This window comes from Silurus meridionalis, chromosome 2 (genome assembly GCF_014805685.1).
Source record: "Silurus meridionalis isolate SWU-2019-XX chromosome 2, ASM1480568v1, whole genome shotgun sequence".
Lineage (NCBI taxonomy): Eukaryota > Metazoa > Chordata > Actinopteri > Siluriformes > Siluridae > Silurus > Silurus meridionalis.
In genome coordinates this window covers 30,821,054-30,842,327 of record NC_060885.1, presented here as the reverse complement: position 1 = coordinate 30,842,327, position 21,274 = coordinate 30,821,054, and the positions used below count along the sequence as shown (strand labels likewise).

At 38.1% G+C, this 21,274-nt stretch overlaps 2 protein-coding genes across 6 annotated transcripts in view; one reads left to right on the top strand and one right to left on the bottom strand.

Annotated features, from left to right (window-relative positions):
• Nucleotides 1–21,274, bottom strand: part of cdh23 (cadherin-related 23) — a 239,459-nt gene that overhangs the window by 26,855 nt on the left and 191,330 nt on the right. For 3 of the 4 annotated variants that reach the window (XM_046836156.1, XM_046836155.1, XM_046836159.1), the window contains 7 exons: nt 19,653–20,041; nt 19,343–19,444; nt 19,214–19,216; nt 18,704–18,853; nt 18,433–18,561; nt 15,806–15,934; nt 15,391–15,618 (listed from right to left, as the gene is read on the bottom strand). In XM_046836156.1, the coding sequence (XP_046692112.1) occupies nt 15,391–15,618; nt 15,806–15,934; nt 18,433–18,561; nt 18,704–18,853; nt 19,214–19,216; nt 19,343–19,444; nt 19,653–20,041 (1,130 nt within the window). The remainder of the gene's footprint in view (nt 1–15,390; nt 15,619–15,805; nt 15,935–18,432; nt 18,562–18,703; nt 18,854–19,213; nt 19,217–19,342; nt 19,445–19,652; nt 20,042–21,274) is intronic. The other variant, XM_046836157.1, reaches the window with a different exon arrangement.
• Nucleotides 245–14,051, top strand: vsir (V-set immunoregulatory receptor). 2 transcript variants are annotated; one of them, XM_046836164.1, is made up of 7 exons: nt 245–507; nt 7,761–8,135; nt 8,488–8,538; nt 8,777–8,812; nt 9,166–9,193; nt 10,191–10,366; nt 13,094–14,051. In XM_046836164.1, exons 1-7 carry the CDS (start codon nt 453–455, stop codon nt 13,129–13,131), a joined length of 759 nt encoding a protein of 252 aa, XP_046692120.1. In that variant the 5' UTR covers nt 245–452; the 3' UTR covers nt 13,132–14,051. The 2 variants fall into 2 exon arrangements, with proteins under 2 accessions (XP_046692120.1, XP_046692118.1); XM_046836162.1 differs by having other exon boundaries at nt 246–507; nt 8,702–8,812.

The window sequence follows — 21,274 nt, the reverse complement described above, 5'->3', positions numbered from 1 at the left end:
TGGAAAATGTTTTAATATGTATTGAATGTTTTTAGTAGGGGGAAAAACTCAAACAAAATAAAAATTTTATATAATTCAAATTGTATTTACCTAAAGAACATTTAGATTTGGATACTTGGTGGAGTTTTTCATGTTTCATCTGTTCATCTATGTAAATGTGTTTCAGACAGAGAGGCAGACGGGCGGATACATGTGGTAATGTGAGTGTGTGAGAGAGAGAGAGAGAGAGAGAGAGAGAGAGAGAGAGAGAGAGAGAGAGAGAGAAAGAGAGAGAAGAGAGGCGCATGAAACCATTGTGTGTAATCAGCAGCAGTGTGCGTGTTCTGCAGTCCGCAGGAAAATTTTGCGGTTAGGAAACCTGGCAGTCCTGGTTGACTGATTAGAATCCAAAGCAGGAGTTGTGGCATTTAAGAAGTTAAAGCAAACGTCCAAGGAGTGGATCTACAGACGAGATGGAGTTGTTTACGCTTGTGTGGCTTTGCCTTCACCTCTTCCTGGCTGTTGAAGGTAAATGAGTGTGTGTGAATGTGTAGAGACAGAAAGAGAGACAATCTATAAACTTTTCCCAGCTGCAGGCTGTAAAAAAAAAAATGCTCTTCCAAACAAACATATATCCAACCTTATTACTGCATTGACTAAACACACATTCCACAGCTTCAATATGGCTTTATGAATAAGAGCATCACTGTGTTACACTGAATCTACTGTGCAGGATGAAGGATTTTATTTGCTGTTGTCATTGTAATAAAGTAAGTTTATTCACTGTGCATTACATGAACTGAACCCGGAATTAGAGCAGGTCAGTGACATGTTAGATAGTTCCCCTTATCATTTTTAAAGAATTGTGTCATGTTGGAAAAGTCGCCTATTTACCCAAACAGTCCTTGAGCCAAATGTTGAAGCCACACGACGTTTTAGTGCATAACAGCCAATAGCTTGTGTAACCTTTGTCTTATTTTCTACCCTATTTATTTGTAATACTGATACAAAAGTGGAATGACTGTTGCCCTATTTATTCAAAGTGCTATTTCAAAAGAGACATAGTACGTGCAAACCTTTGACTTATTTTCCGGTTGTATTTATTGTAATACTGATAAAAAAAAAAAAAAAAAAAGCAAATGCAAAAAAAAACAAAAAAAAAAAACAGCTGTTTTTCTGTTGTTCCCTCAAAACAATAAATTTATCTTCAGTAACTAATTTACAGTCATTGACAGTTTAAATGGAAAAAATAAAGAAATACAAATTCCCAAGTGGAAACCGTTTTGCTTCCCCTCGTGGTACAGAATTATTATCTTTGAAGCGTTCAAGTTCCGCCCCTGAACATCTGGCGAATGTTCCGAATCATTTTTTCCCCCAGCAAAAAAACATTGAAATGATTCGACATCTGCTTAGATTTGATTCATTTGATTCATCACTAGAAAAAAAAGAACACCCGGAAACAAAATACAGAGTAGGCTGCAGTTAAAAATGATTTAGTACTGCATTGCATGACTTAAAATAAAATACAAATATTTACGAATAATCTAAACCGAATATTTTCTCAGACTTGGCCATTAAACTTGATCTAAATGAGTTTTTGCAGATTTATTCGAAAAAAATAGAAAATAAGATAAGAACAGTTCCTAAATATGCAATAAAACATATTACTAAAGTTGCTAATGCCCGACATAATGGGACATAGTAAGGGAAAAAAATTATAATTAATAATGTTCATTAAAACAACTGATTCGCTGCTGCTGGACTGTTGTTGATGTTCCCACACAATAATGGCATGTGCCAAGGACAGAAGCAGTGTGTCCTTGTGGAGATTTTGACTAAGGGTAAACGGAAAAATGGCGTGTGCTTGTTTGGAACCGATGAGCAGCATGGGATTGATTGTGAGCAAGTGCGGATATGGAACTGAGAAACACAGCTGGGCATCTCCTCCCCATCCAGCTGGGTTTCACAGATCCCAGTCAGCACAAGCTTGTCAGAGTCCAGTAGGAACCTCTGAATAGACCATATCGATTTGTACCATTTCCTTGATTGGAAGTTCCTGCTTAGTGTATATTTGACTGCCTTTTAAATCAACAAATATGCTGACATGGTTGCCAGGTTTCACTAAAGGTTTCACTTCAAAAATACCTCAAACTAACCCATACAATTTAGAGCTTGAAAAGGGGAGTATTATGATTCTCAGGCCACCACAATAAGTCATTTCAACAGTAATACATTTTTTTATCACCACAGTGTGATGTCATATCAAGCAGACTTACTTGACTTGATCTAAATTACGTCATTAGACATCAAATGCAGAATCTAATTGACAGGATCCAGGATTAAAGAGAAATGTCTTGCTCAAGGGCACAACCCCCTGGCTGTTCTTGTTCTCACAACCTTTAAGATAAACTATTGTGTTTATTGTGAGAGAGTGTGTGCTATATTAGAGTAATTTAGCATACAATATTGTCATTAGTGATAAAGTGGTTAATAATGGGTGAAAGTAAATGACCCCATCAGTGCTCCTATTAACACCTTTTAACGAGCCTTCTTATTCAAAGTGTGTATGTGAGTATGACGTATGTGTGTGTTAGAGTTGGCGTTAGGTTTATAACAATAGAGACACATAACCTTATTAGGTTAAAGCTTTCAGTTGTGTACATTTGATGAGTTTATATTTTATTAGGATTACGATTTGTAGCATCATCCAAACAGGGATGACATGCTGCAACTGGCAACTTGTAAATAAATCATTTTTGTGTAATTCTGCTTTTTCAAGTAGTTAAAATCAGTCATTTTACTTTTACTTAAGTATGTTTTGTTTGAAGTATTTAACTTGGCTACATTTTAAATCATACTGAGTAAAAAAAAAGAAAAAAGATATAAAATGCACACCCTGGAAACTACAGCACTGATTTATTAATGGCCAGAGAAAAAACTCACAAGCAAGAAAAATGTAAAGAGACAAAACAGACGCCAGGGATGCAGACTCGGCTAAAAGCGTAATACAGTCGAATCGAAAGTTGTTGAATGTGTGTGTCTCTAATTATCATAAATGAATAAATTTGCTGCAAAAGTGCACAACTCACATCGGACTTCTTTTATTTATTGTATTGTACCGCACTTTACTTTGAAAGAGCCTGCCTTCAATCAAAAACAACTGAGATTTATATCTCCTTTATGAATCCCCCCCACACACTCCCCCCACTGTTAAAAAAGTAACGCTGTAAATTTGATACTAAGTAAGTTTTAAATGAGCTACTTTACTTTTTTGGACCTGTAACTTGTACTAAAATAAAATGTCATTAAATTAACAGTCCTTTTACTTGAGTAGAATATTTTATTACTCTTTCCACCTCTACAAGTGGGGAACTGAAGAAACATTGGACCACATGCAAATGAAAGTATCATTCACAACCTTTAGATTGGTCATGGTCCACGTCATACCTCATTTGCAATGAATTGAAAAGTTTCAGTGTTGCTTTGTTGCTTGTTACGGTCAATGAAGTTCTGATGTGTTCTGCACGTATTTTGAATTTGAATGCTTTGCAGTTGCTTGTGCTGACTGTAAATTGCGTTTCCTCGTCATGTTGCTGGATGTTGTGTCTTGACCCAAAGGCTAGCATTTCAAACAGCAATACGGGATAATGAGAGTATCAGGCATCAGATTTTAGATGCAGCCTGATTGTCATGTTTGAGTTGTACAGACAGGCTGGGCGATATTAAGCTGGATCTTTCCACCCGTCAAAATAATGCTCCATTAAAGTAATATATGAAAGCTCTCCTGTGAGTAGAAATGGGCCTCGAGCAGGGAGAATAATTGCCACAGATTGGGAAGATCAGGAAAAATGAGAATAATGGATTGGAACGGAATCAGATTTGGCTCTATTGTCCATTCGAGAGACAGGAACAGGCACAGGGCTTGCGGCTACTTGCAATCACACAGTGTGCTTTTTCTATTGCTGTTCCTGATCCCCCACCCCCAACACACACATATACACAAAAACATGAGCCTTGACCACTAACCGATTACATCAACAGAAGGGTCAAAGCCTGTGCATATGCTAAACAGTGTAAGTTCTGGACCTGCATATATCTGTGTATGAATGTGTACAAATTCGTGCATCTCTAAGGCTAAGCAGCTGTAACAAACATGAACTTGGATTTATATGCATACATATTACAAACATGACATTTCGCAACTGTTGGTTAGCACCTTCAGCTCATTTTCCATTCGGTAAGGTGTCTGTTTTTGTCCACCGATTAAAAATAGGACTCCAGGAGGATGTACTGCTTAAGAGTGGGTAATTTTACAAAATTATCTTGCACACATTATACAACATGCAAAATCCATCACAGTATATGTTTTCTAACAAACTGCCACTTAAACAGTAGCGGAGGTTAAACAATTATCATTGAAATTTAACATTTGAATTATGTTACAATGTGACATTATGTTATTAAAGCTATCTCAATACCAACACTATATCAAAGTACCAATTGATTTCAATATTCTTACAGCCTAGCAAATATTAGCAGTAGCAATGACCAGTTATTTATGAAGATTCAGTGCAGTTTGCTATGTAGCCTGTAGTGCAGCTAGCTAGATACAACCTTAGTGCTTGTTTGTTTAAAGCATATACTACAGAAACGTCATCTTGTAACGCAAGATTAGGTGTTCCCTTCTGGAGATAGTTACCACAGGCTATGTCCACACTAAGCCAGGTTTTCAGTCAAAAAAAAACGTAGCTTTTCGAATAAGGATGAATCTGAAAACGCCATTTTCGTCATTGAGAAAATGGAGGTTTCGAAAACGCCTTTTTTGTCAGCAGAAAATTAAATAAATGGCAGGCGGAAATGACGCAGGTCGAAGAGTCTTACGTATTTGCCCATGCGCAATACAGGGATGTAAGAATTTTCAAACGTTGTAGTGTGGATGAAAAACTTTTGGGAAACGATTGAAAGTGAAAGTGTGGACCCCGGGTGTTTTTAGATGAAAACTCTGTTTTTTTATTTTGTCCGGAGTAGTGTAGACGTAGCCACAGTAGACATTCGTTGGACATCCATTATTTGGAGAACATGGAACCAAAATATTTCACCTAAATAGAACCTTGACTGCAACACAAGTGTAGAGAAAGTCTAACTAAACTTCTATTACTTTGACCATGGAATAAGCGGCGTATGATTTTGCCAGCCAGCCACATGGCAGTCTTTCAATTTTCTCTTCCCTCATAGTGGTAGTTTAGGCGGTCCGGTTTGTTGGAACGTTCACAGATGACTGATCTGCTGATCTTTTCTGTTACCATTAAACTCCACTAGTTTCCATGGAAATGGGGTGTTGCTGTAATCTCTCTTTGGCTTTGCGAGCCAAGACCAGAGCAGGAAGGAAGTTTCTGCCCCTCAGCCCCTCAAAAGTATATGTCTCTATCACTTCCAAACATCCGGAACATTCCTTCTGTATTCCATATAGCCCTCTTTGCTCTCTCTCTCTCTCTCTCTCTCTCTCTCTCTGTGCTCTTTTTGCGGTTTCTATCATGCAGATGTTATACAGAAATGTATCATTGACTTTATCAATTTACCATGATCATATGCTGACACACATATACATATCCCACGCACACACCCCCATAATGACAGCACCACAACAGTGCTGTGGTTGCAATTACTGAAAGTGTCATTGTTTGGGGGACAGGCATGAAGGGTAAATGAGTCATTTGTGATCTGGAATGCAGCATTAGGATTGCCGGAATTCCCTCTGTACTCAATTGAAAGTAGAAATACTCAGAGCGTACAACCTGAACGTGCAATTAGAAAGCCGCTGGGCCGCTGGGTGTGGTTGAATTCAGGACTCATGAGTCAGAGTCAAAAACATAGAAAAATCCAGAGGCTGATTACGGATTGTACATACTGAAGTGAATGGAAATGTTTTGAAAGATTACTTGTATGTTGTGAGATATAAAGGGATAACTGTAACCTGCAAACATTTCCATTTCCATCTGATTTTCCCAATGAAAAGGGAAAATGAAACCTGTGCACGCATACATACATAGAGTAGTCATTAATTGTGTTCAATCTAAAATAAATAGGTGGTTTTCTTTACTTGTTACATGTACATTACAGCCCGGTGACATTCTTCGCATATCCCAGCAATGTTAGGAAACTGCTGTAGTAGAGCAGGGTCAGCCGTGATACAGCGCCCCTGGAGCACAGCGGGATGAGACCATTGCTCAAGAGCCCAAGACTGGTAATAGTGGGGTTTCAAACAAACTGGGTTCAATTGAAGAGTTCTTCAATATATATATAAATATTGTAATCATTTTCAAATTTCTATCATATAGGATGAATAAAATGTTTGGGGAATTCACAAGAAGATTGATTTCTGTGTCATATTCCTTCACTGTACAACTTGCAGAAGACATACAGTTCTTCATGTAGCTACAAAATCTCCTGCTAGTTACCCAGCTTGTCACACAAGATGACTTAAAGGTACATTGCTTGTGCCCAGATGTCTGCAAAAAATAAATTAATAAAGATTTTTCCTTAATATTTAAGTTGACACTTTAGACAGGGTCAGCTATTTGCAACAGTGTGTGTGTGTATGGACACATATAGCATTAACTGAGTGTTACTCACCAAAACAAAGAGAAGGAAACTTAGAGGAGGAACCTTGGAGACCAAAGAAGTGTCTAAAAGTCACAAGGTCAGCTAAAATAGAGTTGAATGAAAGCCCCAGAGAGGCGGATGGAAAGAGTTTTGCTGACATAGCTAGTTCAGTTTTACTCCGTCTAAAATAACTGACACTTACAGTTAAATATATAGCACGAATGACAAATTATGTATGTAGATGTAAAAAAAAAAACATTAAAGTACATTAAAGTAAAAGCGAGAAATATTTATTTCTTGGTTAATAACCAAATATTGTCTTAAACCAGTATAATTTTCTAGATTTGTAAAAATTCCTCTCTAGTTTTATGACATAATAAGCCTCTAGTACGTGTATTTAGCTCTACGTAGGCATTTTTGTTTTCTTTTTCAAATTTGATTTAAAGCGTGGTGTAAAATCGCAAGCTCGGGGAAATCATAAACTTGACGATGAGTCAAGTCGAAAATGGCATGACGTTTTGACATTTTGATTGAAATGCCAGCTCAGCTTCGGCATGCACGGTGGTACAGGTGGAATGAATCACAGTCCAGTAAATGAGCTCTCGCTAAACGACGGATGTAGGTCGTGCGCTCTTTCGGTTTGCTGCAATCATGCACACGCTCACACCTGCACACCTACAGTACACCGCTTACGAAATGACCACAAAACTCTCATGTCTGAACATTTTAATGTGTATGAAGCTGTGCTCAAGCAACAACAGTGAAGCACACGTGTGCTGTGCGCCGCTTAACCGTTTTCTTTCCTTTCAACTCTAATAGTAGAATCCAATTGGGTGTAAAAACAGGCAAAGTTTACAGTCACTTTGACACCTGTAACAGCTCAACAGCAAGCTGAAGATGGTATGAGATGGATCATGGCATGAGATGGATCCTAGAGGACGCTCTAGTGTCTTTATAAGGAAAATAGTGTCTTTTTTATGAAAGAAAATATTATGATTAATGACACTAAGACGAGGTTTAAAATCGTGTCATTTTTATGTAAATATGTACCATATTTTAAAAACCAATCCAATCATGATGCCCTAAAATAGTATGATGTTTAATCAGAAATAGCGAAATAAATATTTTAGGTTCTCTACTTCAGAAATATGAATTCCTGCATGTCTTCTCATCCCCAGGTTACACCGAACACGACTCTCACTCGCTCAGCGTCTCAGTCCCCTACGTCTCCTACGTGTGCCCGGAAGGTGCCAACGCCACGATGATTTGCGAACAGTCCGGTGCTATGAAACACCCAATGGACCACCTGCAGCACGTCTGGCTCTTCACGGAGCACATCGACCAGCGGTGCCACATGCGCCTGCACAACAACCGCACACAAAGTGTGGTATACAAAGCCCAGGCCACGTCTTTTAGCGTCACGCTGGTCAATGTGACTCGGGCTAACCAGGGACGTTACTGCTGCCTGGCACTGGACATGCTGCAGGATAACAAGCACAAGCCTATCTTGCAGCAGAGGTCTTACAGTCACATGATCCTCACCATTACGCCAAGTAAGGACACAGCAGGCTGTTTCCTGCCAACAGTTATTCCCTGTTATTAAAAAAAAAACGATTGTCTTTAAGAACGTATTATTTACAGCTTAGAATTGATCTTTTGTAGCATGTAATTAAACATCCTGTTCTTATTGTATCACTTTTGCAACAATGGCAACTTTTGACACGTGCAGTGTCGCCATGTCTTAAGAAATAAAACACCAATTCAAAAAGGAGCTATTGTTACCCCCTTGAGTAAAACACTACTTTCGATGCTGGACGGATCTTTCTGTCCGATCCGATTTGAGAACTCAGTATTGCTGTGGTAAATAAAGCTTGATACTTATATAAATCATATGTCATTCCATAGGTCGCAACGGCAGTTTGACGTGTACACAGCTGCCGCCTCCACCTAACACAGGTACGCTGAACATAGAGTATAGCAAGTGATTGTTGCTAATTGCAGCTGCAAATTCCCTTTTTTTCCCAATCATTTTGTTATTCTGGACAATATCTAGCTGACACTATCTGCCAAATTTACCCACACGGCTTGATGATTCTGTTTATTTTCTATCGTCCTCTAGATTCATTCACTACAGGTCTGGTTACAGCTGTACTGGTGATCTGTATTCTTTGTCTGCCTCTCTTATTGATCCTAGTGTTCCGTCAAAAACAAAGACCTCACAGCAGCCGACGTAAGTATACACACTGATCTCATCTACGTCTGGCTATGAATATTCCTTAGCCTAAATGGTTTATTATTAGCAAGTTATGTCATGTAATACATAACTCATAGTCAGCCATAATGAATGAGTCAATGTCTGGTGTCAGTCATAATGACATGTACTTAAACATCTGTTACAGTTTAGATTTGAATACCTAGCGGCCTCCCAGACTCTAGTCTTTACTAAAAGTGACTTGCAAGATTTGTGTGCAGGTTTTAGCCTCACATCCTGCACAACGCTGCATATTGTGACTGCAGGAAATCATAGTCAACTATATTCTCTATGTCTCACAATGACCAGTTTCCACTTCCTGCTTCTCACAGGTGCACAAGAGCTCGTTCGCATGGACAGGTGAGTTCCCACGCAATCATCAAATCCGTTGTACAAAGCTCGCCATGCTAGTCTGTTTTAGATGTAAATAAGCAGCACCGGCGTGTCTAATAGCTAAAGAAAGCTCGTAGTTCGCAACACAGAATTATGCAAAGTGTATGTATAAATCCTAACACATTTACCTCAAACCGCACAGAGTTGTTGAGAAATCTCAGACCCGTCTATGTGGTTTCATACATACACTACACGACTAAACACAAGCTTTAGGCTAGGTGATTATTAAACACAGAATTTAGCATTAATTCAAAGCTACTTTTAACATATGTGATTTGGCCGCATCTTCTGTGTGAACAGAAAATGTAAATAGGTTTGTTTGTAAGAGCCCAGTTGCGTTACAATCTATTAGGGAAGACAGCAAAACATGTTTCACCCAATGTGAGTTTTACATGCACATTAATGGCATATACCATTATCCAAAAAGTGATTGAGGAGTGCAGGTTGAACCACAGAGCTAATCCAACAAAATCTGTGGTGTCTGGTATCAGATTTTGATATAAATGTTAAAAAAAAATGTCCATCACCATCATGTGTATCATAAAGCCCTACACCAAAGACTGGGGAATGTTATCCTGAATGAAAAGAATGTGCAAAAAAATTCATAATAAACCAATATTACCGCAATAGCAACATAGCCAGAATCACTTCCTCTCATAGCATGCAGTTATGCTGATACACAATCCCCAGTTTTATCTTCATGTTTGAATGGAGAATTAGGGTGAACCAAACCAACCAACATATTGCTGGTTATTTAGGCGTGTGATCATGCGAAATTACTAGTTTTAATGCAAGACAAGTATGATAAGCTTTCCATAAGTGTTAGCTACATTCAATAGCATATTAAAGCAACTTCAGACACCATTTTCTTGCTATATTTGTAATTAAGGGGATGACTGTGCTGAAAAAATGTCATCTATGATGTAATTGCCCTTTAAATGTTATTTTGCCTCTCTCTCATCAGTGAGGCTCAAGGCCACGAGAACCCTGTGTACATGGCAGGTTCTCCACAGGTTCCGTCTCGCAGCGTGGCTCAGATTATGACAAGGCAGTCTTCTGAAACAGGACGCCACCTTCTGTCCGACCCTGGCACCCCTTATAGCCCAAACCCACATGGAGAGGTGTTTTTCCCTGCGCATGGTAAGAGAAAAAACGTACACACTCCAACTCAGCACAAGATACACAAATCTATATGTGAAATCGCACACATTACAGAGCAAACTATTACAAATCTTTCTGTGTGTAATGTTGATTCATGCACAGTATTCTGACACACACACTCTTGACATCTTTCTCTGTGCTCAATGGAGTATTGTGTTGGCAGAAAATAGTTTGTAAGTCTGAGTGTCTCTGCATCTATGGATTGCAGAGAGAATGCAAAGTGAATGGTTACTTGCTGTCAAGAAACAGATATAAACTCCATGAGTTTAGTTCACAATCAGTTTACAGTCATCTCTCATCAGCACTCAAAATGTCACACCACAGTTTAAATATTTAAATGAGATTTTTTTTCAGCCGCATATAGACTTTAGAATGCTTGAACCTCACTTGCGGTTGAGAGACATGCAAAAAGAAAAACACTGAACGGAAGAACACGAAGATATTATGAAATATATATATATATATATATATAGATAGATAGATAGATAGATAGATAGACAGACAGACAGACAGACAGACAGACAGACAGACAGACAGACAGACAGACAGACAGACAGACAGACAGACAGACAGACAGACAGACAGATAGATAGATAGATAGATAGATAGATAGATAGATAGAAATAATGGAGTTGTATTTGACCACATTACCAGAATCACCTGAAGGAAATTGGCAATAAGTGCCTGCTTGAAATTAATTACTTGCATATGATCATATTTTGTACTTTTTTTTATATATCCACTTTGAAATTTTGTGAACGTTAGAACTAAAGTAGAACATGGGATCGTAAACATTCAAACGTGGTTAGGTGACTGCCTTTGAATATGCAAATATTATGGAAATTCAAATAGTATTTGAACAGTGTAAGTTGGTTCCACAACACTAACTTACACACATGTGCAGTATACACATATACAGAAAACAAAAATACAACACTACATCATGTGTAAAATTAGTCAGCAGTAACATTAAACACACACACACACACACACACACACACACACACATATACAGCTGTAGGTATTCTTTTGTGACAACAGCATGAGCTCATGCAGCCTGAAACATCTGGAAGCAGTGAGGAGATATTTTTGATGCAAACACACACATGAACGTGCATACACACAAACACACACACGCAGCTCAGCCTCAAGTAAAAGTTCCTCTTGTGATGCTCGGAAGCGAAGTCCAAATGTACACTACATTGTTTTCTGCATCTACACTCACCCACTTCCGCAACATTTTGACCTTTGACCTTATTTAGTACAAGTGCAAAGTAAGATTTATTCTCATTTGGTTGATGATACATTTCTGCTCACACCATTTATCCACCCAAAAACCGATACGAGCTGCAATTCTAAAGGCACTGGAACACATGCGTGTTCTTCTTCTCAGCAGATCATTTTAAATCATTTCTCAGATCAGATTTTCTCTCCTGCCAAACTTGAACTTGTGTTTTGGTTCTGAATTGCACTTTGAACTTGACTTATAGGAAGTTTGAAGAGAAACTTCTTGCGTGTCAGTTTTAATGCTGATAACGCAGAGCAATAGCCCAGGGTCTGGGAACGCTGAACTGTAGAACATGCACACTGTTTATAAAGAAGTCCTCATTAAAAAACAAATCCGAGCATATTAAAGCAAAGGAAATGAAAATTAAATTCAATTAGCAAAAAAAAAAAAAAAAAGGCGCCTGGTAGATTTTCTTATCAGAAGCCAAAAATGCATTAAAACACACCCACCAGCTACATGTGACCCACTAATATGAAATCTGCTCTAATATTCTCAATATCGGTACAAGAGCTCAGCTTAGAGATGTGTTGTGCGGTGTGAAGTTCTTTGTGGATGCAATGCAAAGCGAGGCTATAATATACTGCGTATTTTTTTAATACATCGGCCCGGAAAAAGCAGAAAGCGAGATTTTTTCCTCACCTTTTATCAGCATTTTTTGTTTTCACAACTCGACACGGTTACACAACGACCCACTTCTGCTTTTCGTCTCTGTTCCTGCAATCCCCGATTCTGGGAAAGGGTTTTTGTTGCAGTTTTTATTTCTTGCTCCACACTTTGGCTAGGTTTTGTAACACATATTTACTTACAACAGGGACATGTTATTCTGCAGCACTTTCCGGGCAACAGACATTCGCAGGGACTTGCACGGCTGTAAAGAGATGTTATTTCTATATATTTTTTTTGGAAGGAGTCTCCAGTGTCAATGCTTTGAAACTTTTAGAAGTAAAGCTGCAAGTTTCCTGCCACAGGAAAGAGGTTAACAAAAGGGGTTGGGGTTTGTGGTTTCTATCTTCACTTAAATGAAATGTGCCATCCATACGGTGATAGAATGATTAATTGCAAGAAGAAATTATTATATAACACTGAGCAAAATACTTTTGGGGATTGCTTTTACAGAATCTGTGCATGTGTGTGTGTGTGTGTGTGTGTGTGTGTGTGTGTGTGTGTGTGTGTGTGTGTGTGTGTGTGTGTGTGGAGTATTTAAAAGTCTTGCGTGCACATTTTCTGAGAAATAAAGTTTCTCTATAGAAACACAGAAGACAGAAGTTTAAAAAAATCAGGAACTACTTAAAATGAAAACTACCAAATTGCACTTTGTCCATGATGTATGTGTGTGTGTGTGTGTGTGTGTGTGTGTGTGTTTACAGAAGAGCATGTGTGTTCGTATGTACACTAATGAGTTTTGTGTTGTTTTGCAGAGCCCATCCCAGAGTCACCCGACTTCCAGTCATTGTAGGATGAAGAGACGCTGTCTTTCTCAGCACCACTGAACTGCCCTGCACTTTCCTTTCTTTCCATCTTCTTCGCCACCCTCACCTACTCTGTGATCAGATGGATCTTTGCCCCCACCATGTCCTTCTACACACACATGGTTTGCTCATCTAAAGCTCATCTAAATATGTGGTAAGGTGGGGGAGAGGCATTCTTTTTCAGCACACAGACTGGAATGTTCCATAACCTGGAGGTATCAGAAGGAGGTGATAATCAGAACCACTGAGAGAATGCAGCTACTCACTGGTTAAATCCAATTTCTTCTCTGGTCTCGTCTTCGTTTTTTTGTAATTTTTCCTGAACAATGAGACAGAAAAACTGCTCCATCCTCAATCGGCCTTTGCCTGTCTGGTGCTTTTTGTAGAACACATGGTTTCATGATTTTTAAGTGTGTCAGACCTCACCAGGTGGTAAAGCGTATTTTTGGCCAAAACGATGACGACTGCTAAAAAAAAACTACAAAAAAGATGAATTAATAGAATTTATACATTAATTATAGGTCCTTAATTCAGATTTATACAGTTTTATATAGATATATATTTTATATATTGCTGTTTGTGAGAGAAAAATGATCCTTCAGCTGGCCCTGAATTCAAACTCCCAAACCCAAAATAGTTAATGGAATCAGTGTGGATGTAAATATGTATGTATAGATAGATATATGTAAGGATGGATAGATGGATGGATGGATAGATGGATCAAGAGAAAGAATTTAGGAATCCTATTTCTCTGTATATTTGAGACAATGAAAATGATAAATTATATTCTGCACTGTATATGACTTGTCTATAAATGCCTTAAGTAGCCATTATTATGTGTACGTGTTTTAAATGCTGTAAAAGAATATTTGTTCTCCTTTTTTATACAATAAAAAATAAAAAATGACAGATGCATATATTTAAAGTATATACATATATATAGTTAAATAAAATATATTTATTTTAATAATATATATAATAATATATATTTAAATATATTTATATATACACACATATGTCTAAAAGTTCTAAGTACACAATGTAAATTGCAAACTAGACAAAACAGATTCAACAAGTTCATCACGTAGCCAACAAGACAAAAACATTTCTTCTGCCATACAAGGAAGTGAGTTATTAACACAAAGAGAAAAAGAGCGAACAATTCTACCAGAATGTAAGAACATGAAACCGGAACTAGCAGAATATTTGAAATTGTTACTTCCTGATTCAGAAAAAAAAGCACACTTGTTGGTTTCCTGTTTTTGCAGTTCATCAGTTTACATTTCCTGTCTTTAAATGGTAAATGGTAAAATGTGCCAGCAGGCTGAAACACTTTGGTGTAAATACTCAGCTTTGGCATCACTTTTACCACAAGAATTTAGGGTTCACTCAGGGGTTCACTAAAAGTTCAGCACTTTTTATATAATTATATATAATATATATATATATATATATATATATATATATATATATATATATATATATATATATATATATATATATATATATATATAAAATACAAAAGTATTGCACATTGCTGTTCGTTTACCAACTACGTCTGCTCATAAATAGAAAAAAAATAACATTACATGATCATGATTTTGATGTTTTTTCCCACATTAACAATCACAACAGTAAACCTCTACAACAAACCTGTCCGTTAGCTAACTAGCTAAAAGTCAAAATGAATTACAAATTTTAAATTGTGCATCTCGCAAATCAAACTACAGTAGCTATTCAGGTTACTTTTCCCCGGTTTTTGTGTAGAATTAAAAGGAAAATAGTTAGGATTATATAACTGCTGCTTCACCCAGACTTTTAGCAGGCAGTGATTCTCTACAAGGCCCAAACAGCTATGTTTATGTTTTTGAAACAGCGTGAAAACCACACATCACATGAAATTGCACGTTTTTTTCTCAAGAATTGTGTTTGTAAGCATAGTGGACGAGTACCTTACGTGTTCTAAGTCTGTCGCAAGTCGATTTTCAACATTTTTACTGACTTGGAAAACACTTATTTGGTTTGAGAACGCAAAGAATACTTTGATGCAACTCTTTCGTAAGTATAGTATAAAAATATTTCAGCCATCAATCGTAATATTCAGCCCAGACCAGTACAAACTGACTAGAGGTATTAAAAGCACTAGGGTTTTCTGTAAAAAAAAAAAAAACTTTGTACAAACATAAGATCTTATAAGATGCTGGACATGGAGTTTCCCCAAAGAGGAAATAATAAGAGGAACTTACCGATAGTGGCGGAGTTCCATCATCCTCCACCGTGACAGTGAGCATGTACTGCTGCTGTCTCTCTCTGTCAGGAGGTGAAGGCCGGGTCACAATCTCTCCACTCATGCGGTCCATGCGGAATGTTAAATCCTGGTTGCCATCGGTGATGTAATAAGACAACACAGCGTTGGGTCCGATGTCTCGATCTGTGGCTACAACACGCAGGACCGACGTACCGCCTCCTACATTCTACACAGAAATACATACACATAAGTACTGGATACGCTAGTGGTTACGATTCAGTGGTCGATTAAACAGAAGGATTTGGATTCAGCTTCAGTAAGCCGCCATTGTTAAGTTCCTGAAATGTACAACCCTCTGTGCTCCTAGAGTTCTCGATCTTGCCATGATTTCTTCCTCTAATGATTGCACTCACCTCACTGACACTGACGTTGTAGCCGCGGGGGCTTTGGACGACAGGTGCATTATCATTTACATCCACGATGTTCACAGTGAGCGAATGATCCGTAGAACGAGGAGGAGAGCCGCTATCTAGGGCCCTCACCTGCAAAGTACACACATGCAAAGTAGAAGGAAATAATGTGGATTGAAATGTTGTAGGCCATGACACTGAAGGGTCTGTCACTCATTGTGAGGGTGTTTTAAGGATTAACACTGGGCCCCCTGTCCAGAAAATTCTAATCTGTGAGCTGGTACAAAAGTATTGCTTTAAATAAAAAGAGGAATAGACTATAACAGTGATATTCCTAATTACATTAAAGTGAAAATTAAGATTTTATAAGAGTTTTTAAGAGTTTCTGATTGGCTGGAAAAGGTTTGTTATTTCTGTATTATTCCACAGCACTGCTAATCTAATTAAGATTAGATTAGATTAGATTAGATTCAATTTGATTGTCATTGTGCAGAGTATAAGAACAGGGCAAAGGAAATGCAGTTAGCATGTAACCAGTAGTGCAAATAGCAATGTATATAAATAAATAAATCTAATGTATATAAATATTCATGTGTATGTACAATAAACATATACATATACATACAGTGGTCCTGATTTCTTAATTATTTTGCATATTGGTCACACTTTAATGTTTCAGATCATCAAACTAATTCAAATATTAGTAAAAGATAACAAAAGTGAACACAACATGCAGTTTTTCATTGAAGGTTTTTATTAGTGAGGGAAAACAAAATCCAAAACTACATGGCCCTGTGTGAAAGTGTTTGTCCCCCCTGTTAAAACTGTGGTTTATCACACCTGAGTTCAATTTCTCTCGCCAAACCCAGGCCTGATTACTGCTACACCTGTTCACAATCAAGAAATCTCATAAATAGGACCTGCCTGCAAAGTGAAGTAGACCAAAAGATCCTCAAACGCTAGACAGCATGCCGAGATCCAAAGAAATTCAAAAACAAATAAGAAAGAAAGTAATTGAGCTCTATCATTCTGGAAAAGGTTGTAAAGCAATTTCTAAATCTTTGGGACACCAGCAAACCACAGTGAGATCCATTATTTACAAATGGCAAAAACATGGAACAGTGGAGAACCTTCCCAGGAGTGGCCGACCAGAATTACCCCAAGAGCACAATGACGACTCACCCAAGAGGCCACAAAAGACCCCACAACAATATCCAAAGAACTGCAGGCCTTACTTGCCTCAGCTAAGGTCAGTGTTCATGACTCCACCATAAGAAAGAGACTGGGTCAGAAATGGTCTGCATGGCAGAGTTCCAAACCGCTGCCGAGCAATAAGAACATAAAGGCTTGTCTCAGTTTTGCCAGAAAACATATTGATGATCCCCAAGACTTTTGGGAAAGTACTCTGACGAGACAAAGGTTTAACCTTTTAGAAGGCGTGTGTCCCATCACACCGCATTTCAGAAAAAGAACCTCATACCAACAGTAAAATATGGTGGTGGTAGTGTGATGGTCTGGAGCTTTTTTGCTGCTTCAGGACCTGGAAGACTTGGTGTGATAAATAGAACCATGAATTCTGCTGTTTACAAAAAAATCCTGAAGGAGAATGTCCGGCTATCTGTTCGTGACCTCAAGCTGAAGCAAACATGTGTTCTGCAGCAGGACAATGATTCAAAACACTCCAGCAAGTCCACCTCTGAATGGCTGAAGAAAATTGAAGACTTTGGAGTGGCCTAGTCAAAGTCTTGATCAGAATCCTACTGAGATGCTCTGGCGTGACCTCAAAAAGGCGGTTCATTCTGGAAAACCCTCCAATGTGGCTGAATTACAAGAATTTTGCATAGATGAGTTTCCTCCACAGGATGAGCAAAATTCCTCCACAGCTGTAACAGACTCATTGCAAGTTATCGCAAAAGCTTGATTGTAGCTGTTGCTGCTAAGGGCGGCCCAACTAGTTATTAGGTTTAGGGGGCAAACACTTTTTTACACAGGGCCATGTTTTGGATTGTGTTTTCCCTCAATAATTAAAACCTTAATTTTTTAAAACTGCATGTAGTGTTCACTTGTGTTAGCTTTTACTAATATTTAAATTAGTTTGAAGATCTGAAACATTAAAGTGTGAAAACATGCAAAAAGTAAGAAATCAGGACAACACTTTTTCACACCACTGTGTGTGTGTGTGTGTGTGTGTGTGTGTGTGTGTGTGTGTGTATATATATATATATATATATATATATATATATATATATATATATATATATATATATAACAAATATTACAGTAATTAGGTGCCAATGTAAAGATAAACATTATTATAGTCAGTCCGGTGTAGAGTAATCTTCTGTGTCAACAGCTGATATAATAACGCTGGTGATCTCGGGTTTACAGTAATGCAAGTGTTTATAGTATTGTTTCTATAGTAACAATGATTAAACTCTTAAATGGTTTCAACTGTGCAATAACAGGGGACGTTCCAGAACATTAAACTTACTGAATAGACCGATAAAATAAGTACTTTTTTTTAAAGACAGATGTAATTGTATTTAATTTATCTGAATGCAATTCCTTCTTATCCATGTTCATTTGCAAAAGCAAAAACATTGTGCAACATCTGTAAAATTAGCCCTCACCTTAAGTAAATAGCGATCTACTGCTTCCCGATCGAGAGGAGCATTTACATAAATGTCTCCAAAAGTGTTGTTGATGGTTCGAATCTCGAATATATCCCTCATGTTACCTGCCACCAGCGTGAAGTTCACCTGGATGTAGCGAACAAAAAAGAACGAGGAGCTTCAACAAAAGTATGAACAAGTGCCAGAAACCAGCGAGTAAACCAACATCGGGTTGCATTTCAGGTCCCACTGTGGGATTAATACCAGACCAATCTTCGGTCTCTCTCACCAGTCCGTTCCTCCCGGCATCTTTATCGCGTGCCGTCACCATGGCCACTCTCTGGCCGATAGGTGTATCTTCTGGAACGTTCACTGATAGGTCGGATGTGAGGTCGAACTCAGGGCTGTTGTCATTCTCATCGAGAATAGTGATGGACACCTGCCAAGATTTGAAAAATATTTCAGTAGTATGCGCAGTCTAAAATATATATAAATACAGGTGGTCCCTGTCTTACAAAGGGGACGTGTTCTGATGACCCCATAGTAACTTATTCGAAAATGTTCGAGACAATATTTCTAGACTACCCAAGAGTCTTAAAGAATGGTGATCACTAAGGGTAGTATTTTGTAATTTGTTGAAAATTTAACAAATTACTGTAAATATTTGAGCAAAACAGAGCAATTTACAGTACTGTACTGTAAAAACTATACAGTATATAAGTAGGTGGCTGTGGATGAGTGTATGAGTGGCATATATATAAAAAATATTCAAAGTCCAAACTTTCAAACTATTTCTTACCTTCTACAAATGCACAATATGTTAGGCAAAAAAAACAAAAACAAGAAAGCATTTTGGTCAGACATGTACAGACATTGGACAACATTATTCAATCATTCTAGTAGTTTCCAGAAGATGCTACAAGTTTACCACAGTGGATCCTCTTTTAGGCCCTCCGTCATCAGCAACCACTGTGAGAGTGTAGGAGTCACCCTTCTCTCGGTCTATCAGACCAGTCACAGTGATTCGACCCTGCAAAACAGATACGCACAATGCAGACAAAAGAAAATGCAATCCTTTTAGAGTAATGCAAGGATTTGAACATTTCCTGTATTTTCTATGTGTATGCTACTTTAGACAAGTCATCTCAGACATCAGGTCTCAAAATAACTGGGATATTTATTTAACAACGTTTTGAAATATGATTTGTCAGTATAAGCCCTAGTTTAAACATACTCACCGTAAAGGCATCGATCTTGAAAAGCGCAAGAGCAGCCGGTGATGTATCAGGATCGAAACGATACGTCAGCTGATTCAGATTATCTGCTGACTGAGCTCGCACTTGGATCACTTCTGTTCCGGTGGCTATATTTTCCCTCAAGGATGCTTCATATCCGGCCATTAGAAACGACACGGCCTCGTCCAGCTCATTCAGCAGAGTGACATATACAGTGCAGAAGGCCCGATTAAAAGGAGGAGCTTGGTCTGTCGCCGACACGTTCATTAGGTAGCTGGTTTTGGTCTCGTAGTCGAGATAATCCACAGTGGTCACTAGTCCTGTACTAATATCCACCTCGAATTTACGGTCTGAACCCGAGATGAGGGCGTAGGACACGGCGCCACCGTCTCCTACACACAGATGTTGAGAGAAAGAGAGAGACTGGATAACATATTGTTGTACCACAATTGTGCAGATTGAACTGGAAGTTTTGGCTATTTACATTGTGTACAGGTCCTCTTCATGATTATAGTAACTTGTTATATGTTGACCCACTTGAACCTCTTCACATTTTATAGTGTAGTATTTACATGGCATTAACCTTTGGCTGGAAAAAAGTCATTGTTTATTTAATTTCTCTATTAGAAGTTTCTATTTATGATGGACAGTGATGGAGTAAATGCAATTCGTTACTGTACTTTAGTAGCTTTTTCTGTACTTTATTAAAGTATTTCCATTTCGGGACACTATTACTTAAACTTCACAACATTTCAAGTCAAATCTCATACTTTTACTTTACATTTTGCAAAATCAGTCGTTCCTTTTTATTCATGAGTGGATAAAGACTTAACTGGTCAAACACGCAGCAAGACACCAATCAGGGTCAAGCGCCCGCTCTGTCTTGTTTTGATTGCCGCTTGAAAACATCTGCTTAGCACCAACATTTTGAGAGGAATAAAGGATGAAAGAATCTCCTGACTCTAACATGCCACAATAGCCATCTTTATTACTCATGTACAGAGTGATGATGTAGCCCACTGGTGGTGTGTTAATCAGAAATGTGAAAACCACAAGAGTATTTTCCATCAGTAATTTAATAGACAGAGAACATTTCTGGTTCTTAATTTAGGCCTTTATTTAGTGTTTTGAGGAATACAAAGGTTATTTTACCTGAGGATACAATTGCATTGCACATTAGAGAGTCGGCACAGCTCATTTTCTTGCTGTAGCAGAAGTAACACGTATTCTGACCATAGTCTCTAAAAGTGGCTGTGTCTGTGTCTGTTTTTCCTACCGCGACTTCACATTTATTGCTGGTCAGCTGGTAGAGAGGCTTTTGCTGCACTACGTAACTTTCGGCACCTTTAATAGCTGCCTCACTTGTAGGTTGCATTGAAAATTCGGCAGCCAAATACCATACAAAGCTTTTCACCTAATACCAATAGCATAGTGAGAGACAGGGAAGTGAGACAGGGAAGTCACTACAAATGTCCTAGGAGTTGTGCGTCATACGCAATAATGGAAAAAACACAGCTTGCAAGTCGCTACGTTCTCAGAAATGAGCTACAAAAAGGAAACGAATAACCGAAGTAAACACATTTATTTGTGTGCATCAATATATATATACCTTATTGTACATTTTT

What these genes read in the sequence shown, in the direction of transcription:
- vsir (XM_046836162.1), top strand. Translation starts at nt 453, where the DNA reads ATGGAGTTGTTTACGCTTGTGTGGCTTTGCCTTCACCTCTTCCTGGCT. An exon ending in GCCGCCTCCACCTAACACAG is followed by an intron (nt 8,539 to 8,701) that starts GTACGCTGAACA and finishes ATCGTCCTCTAG; the next exon opens with ATTCATTCACTACAGGTCTG. An exon ending in GGTGTTTTTCCCTGCGCATG is followed by an intron (nt 10,367 to 13,093) that starts GTAAGAGAAAAA and finishes GTTGTTTTGCAG; the next exon opens with AGCCCATCCCAGAGTCACCC.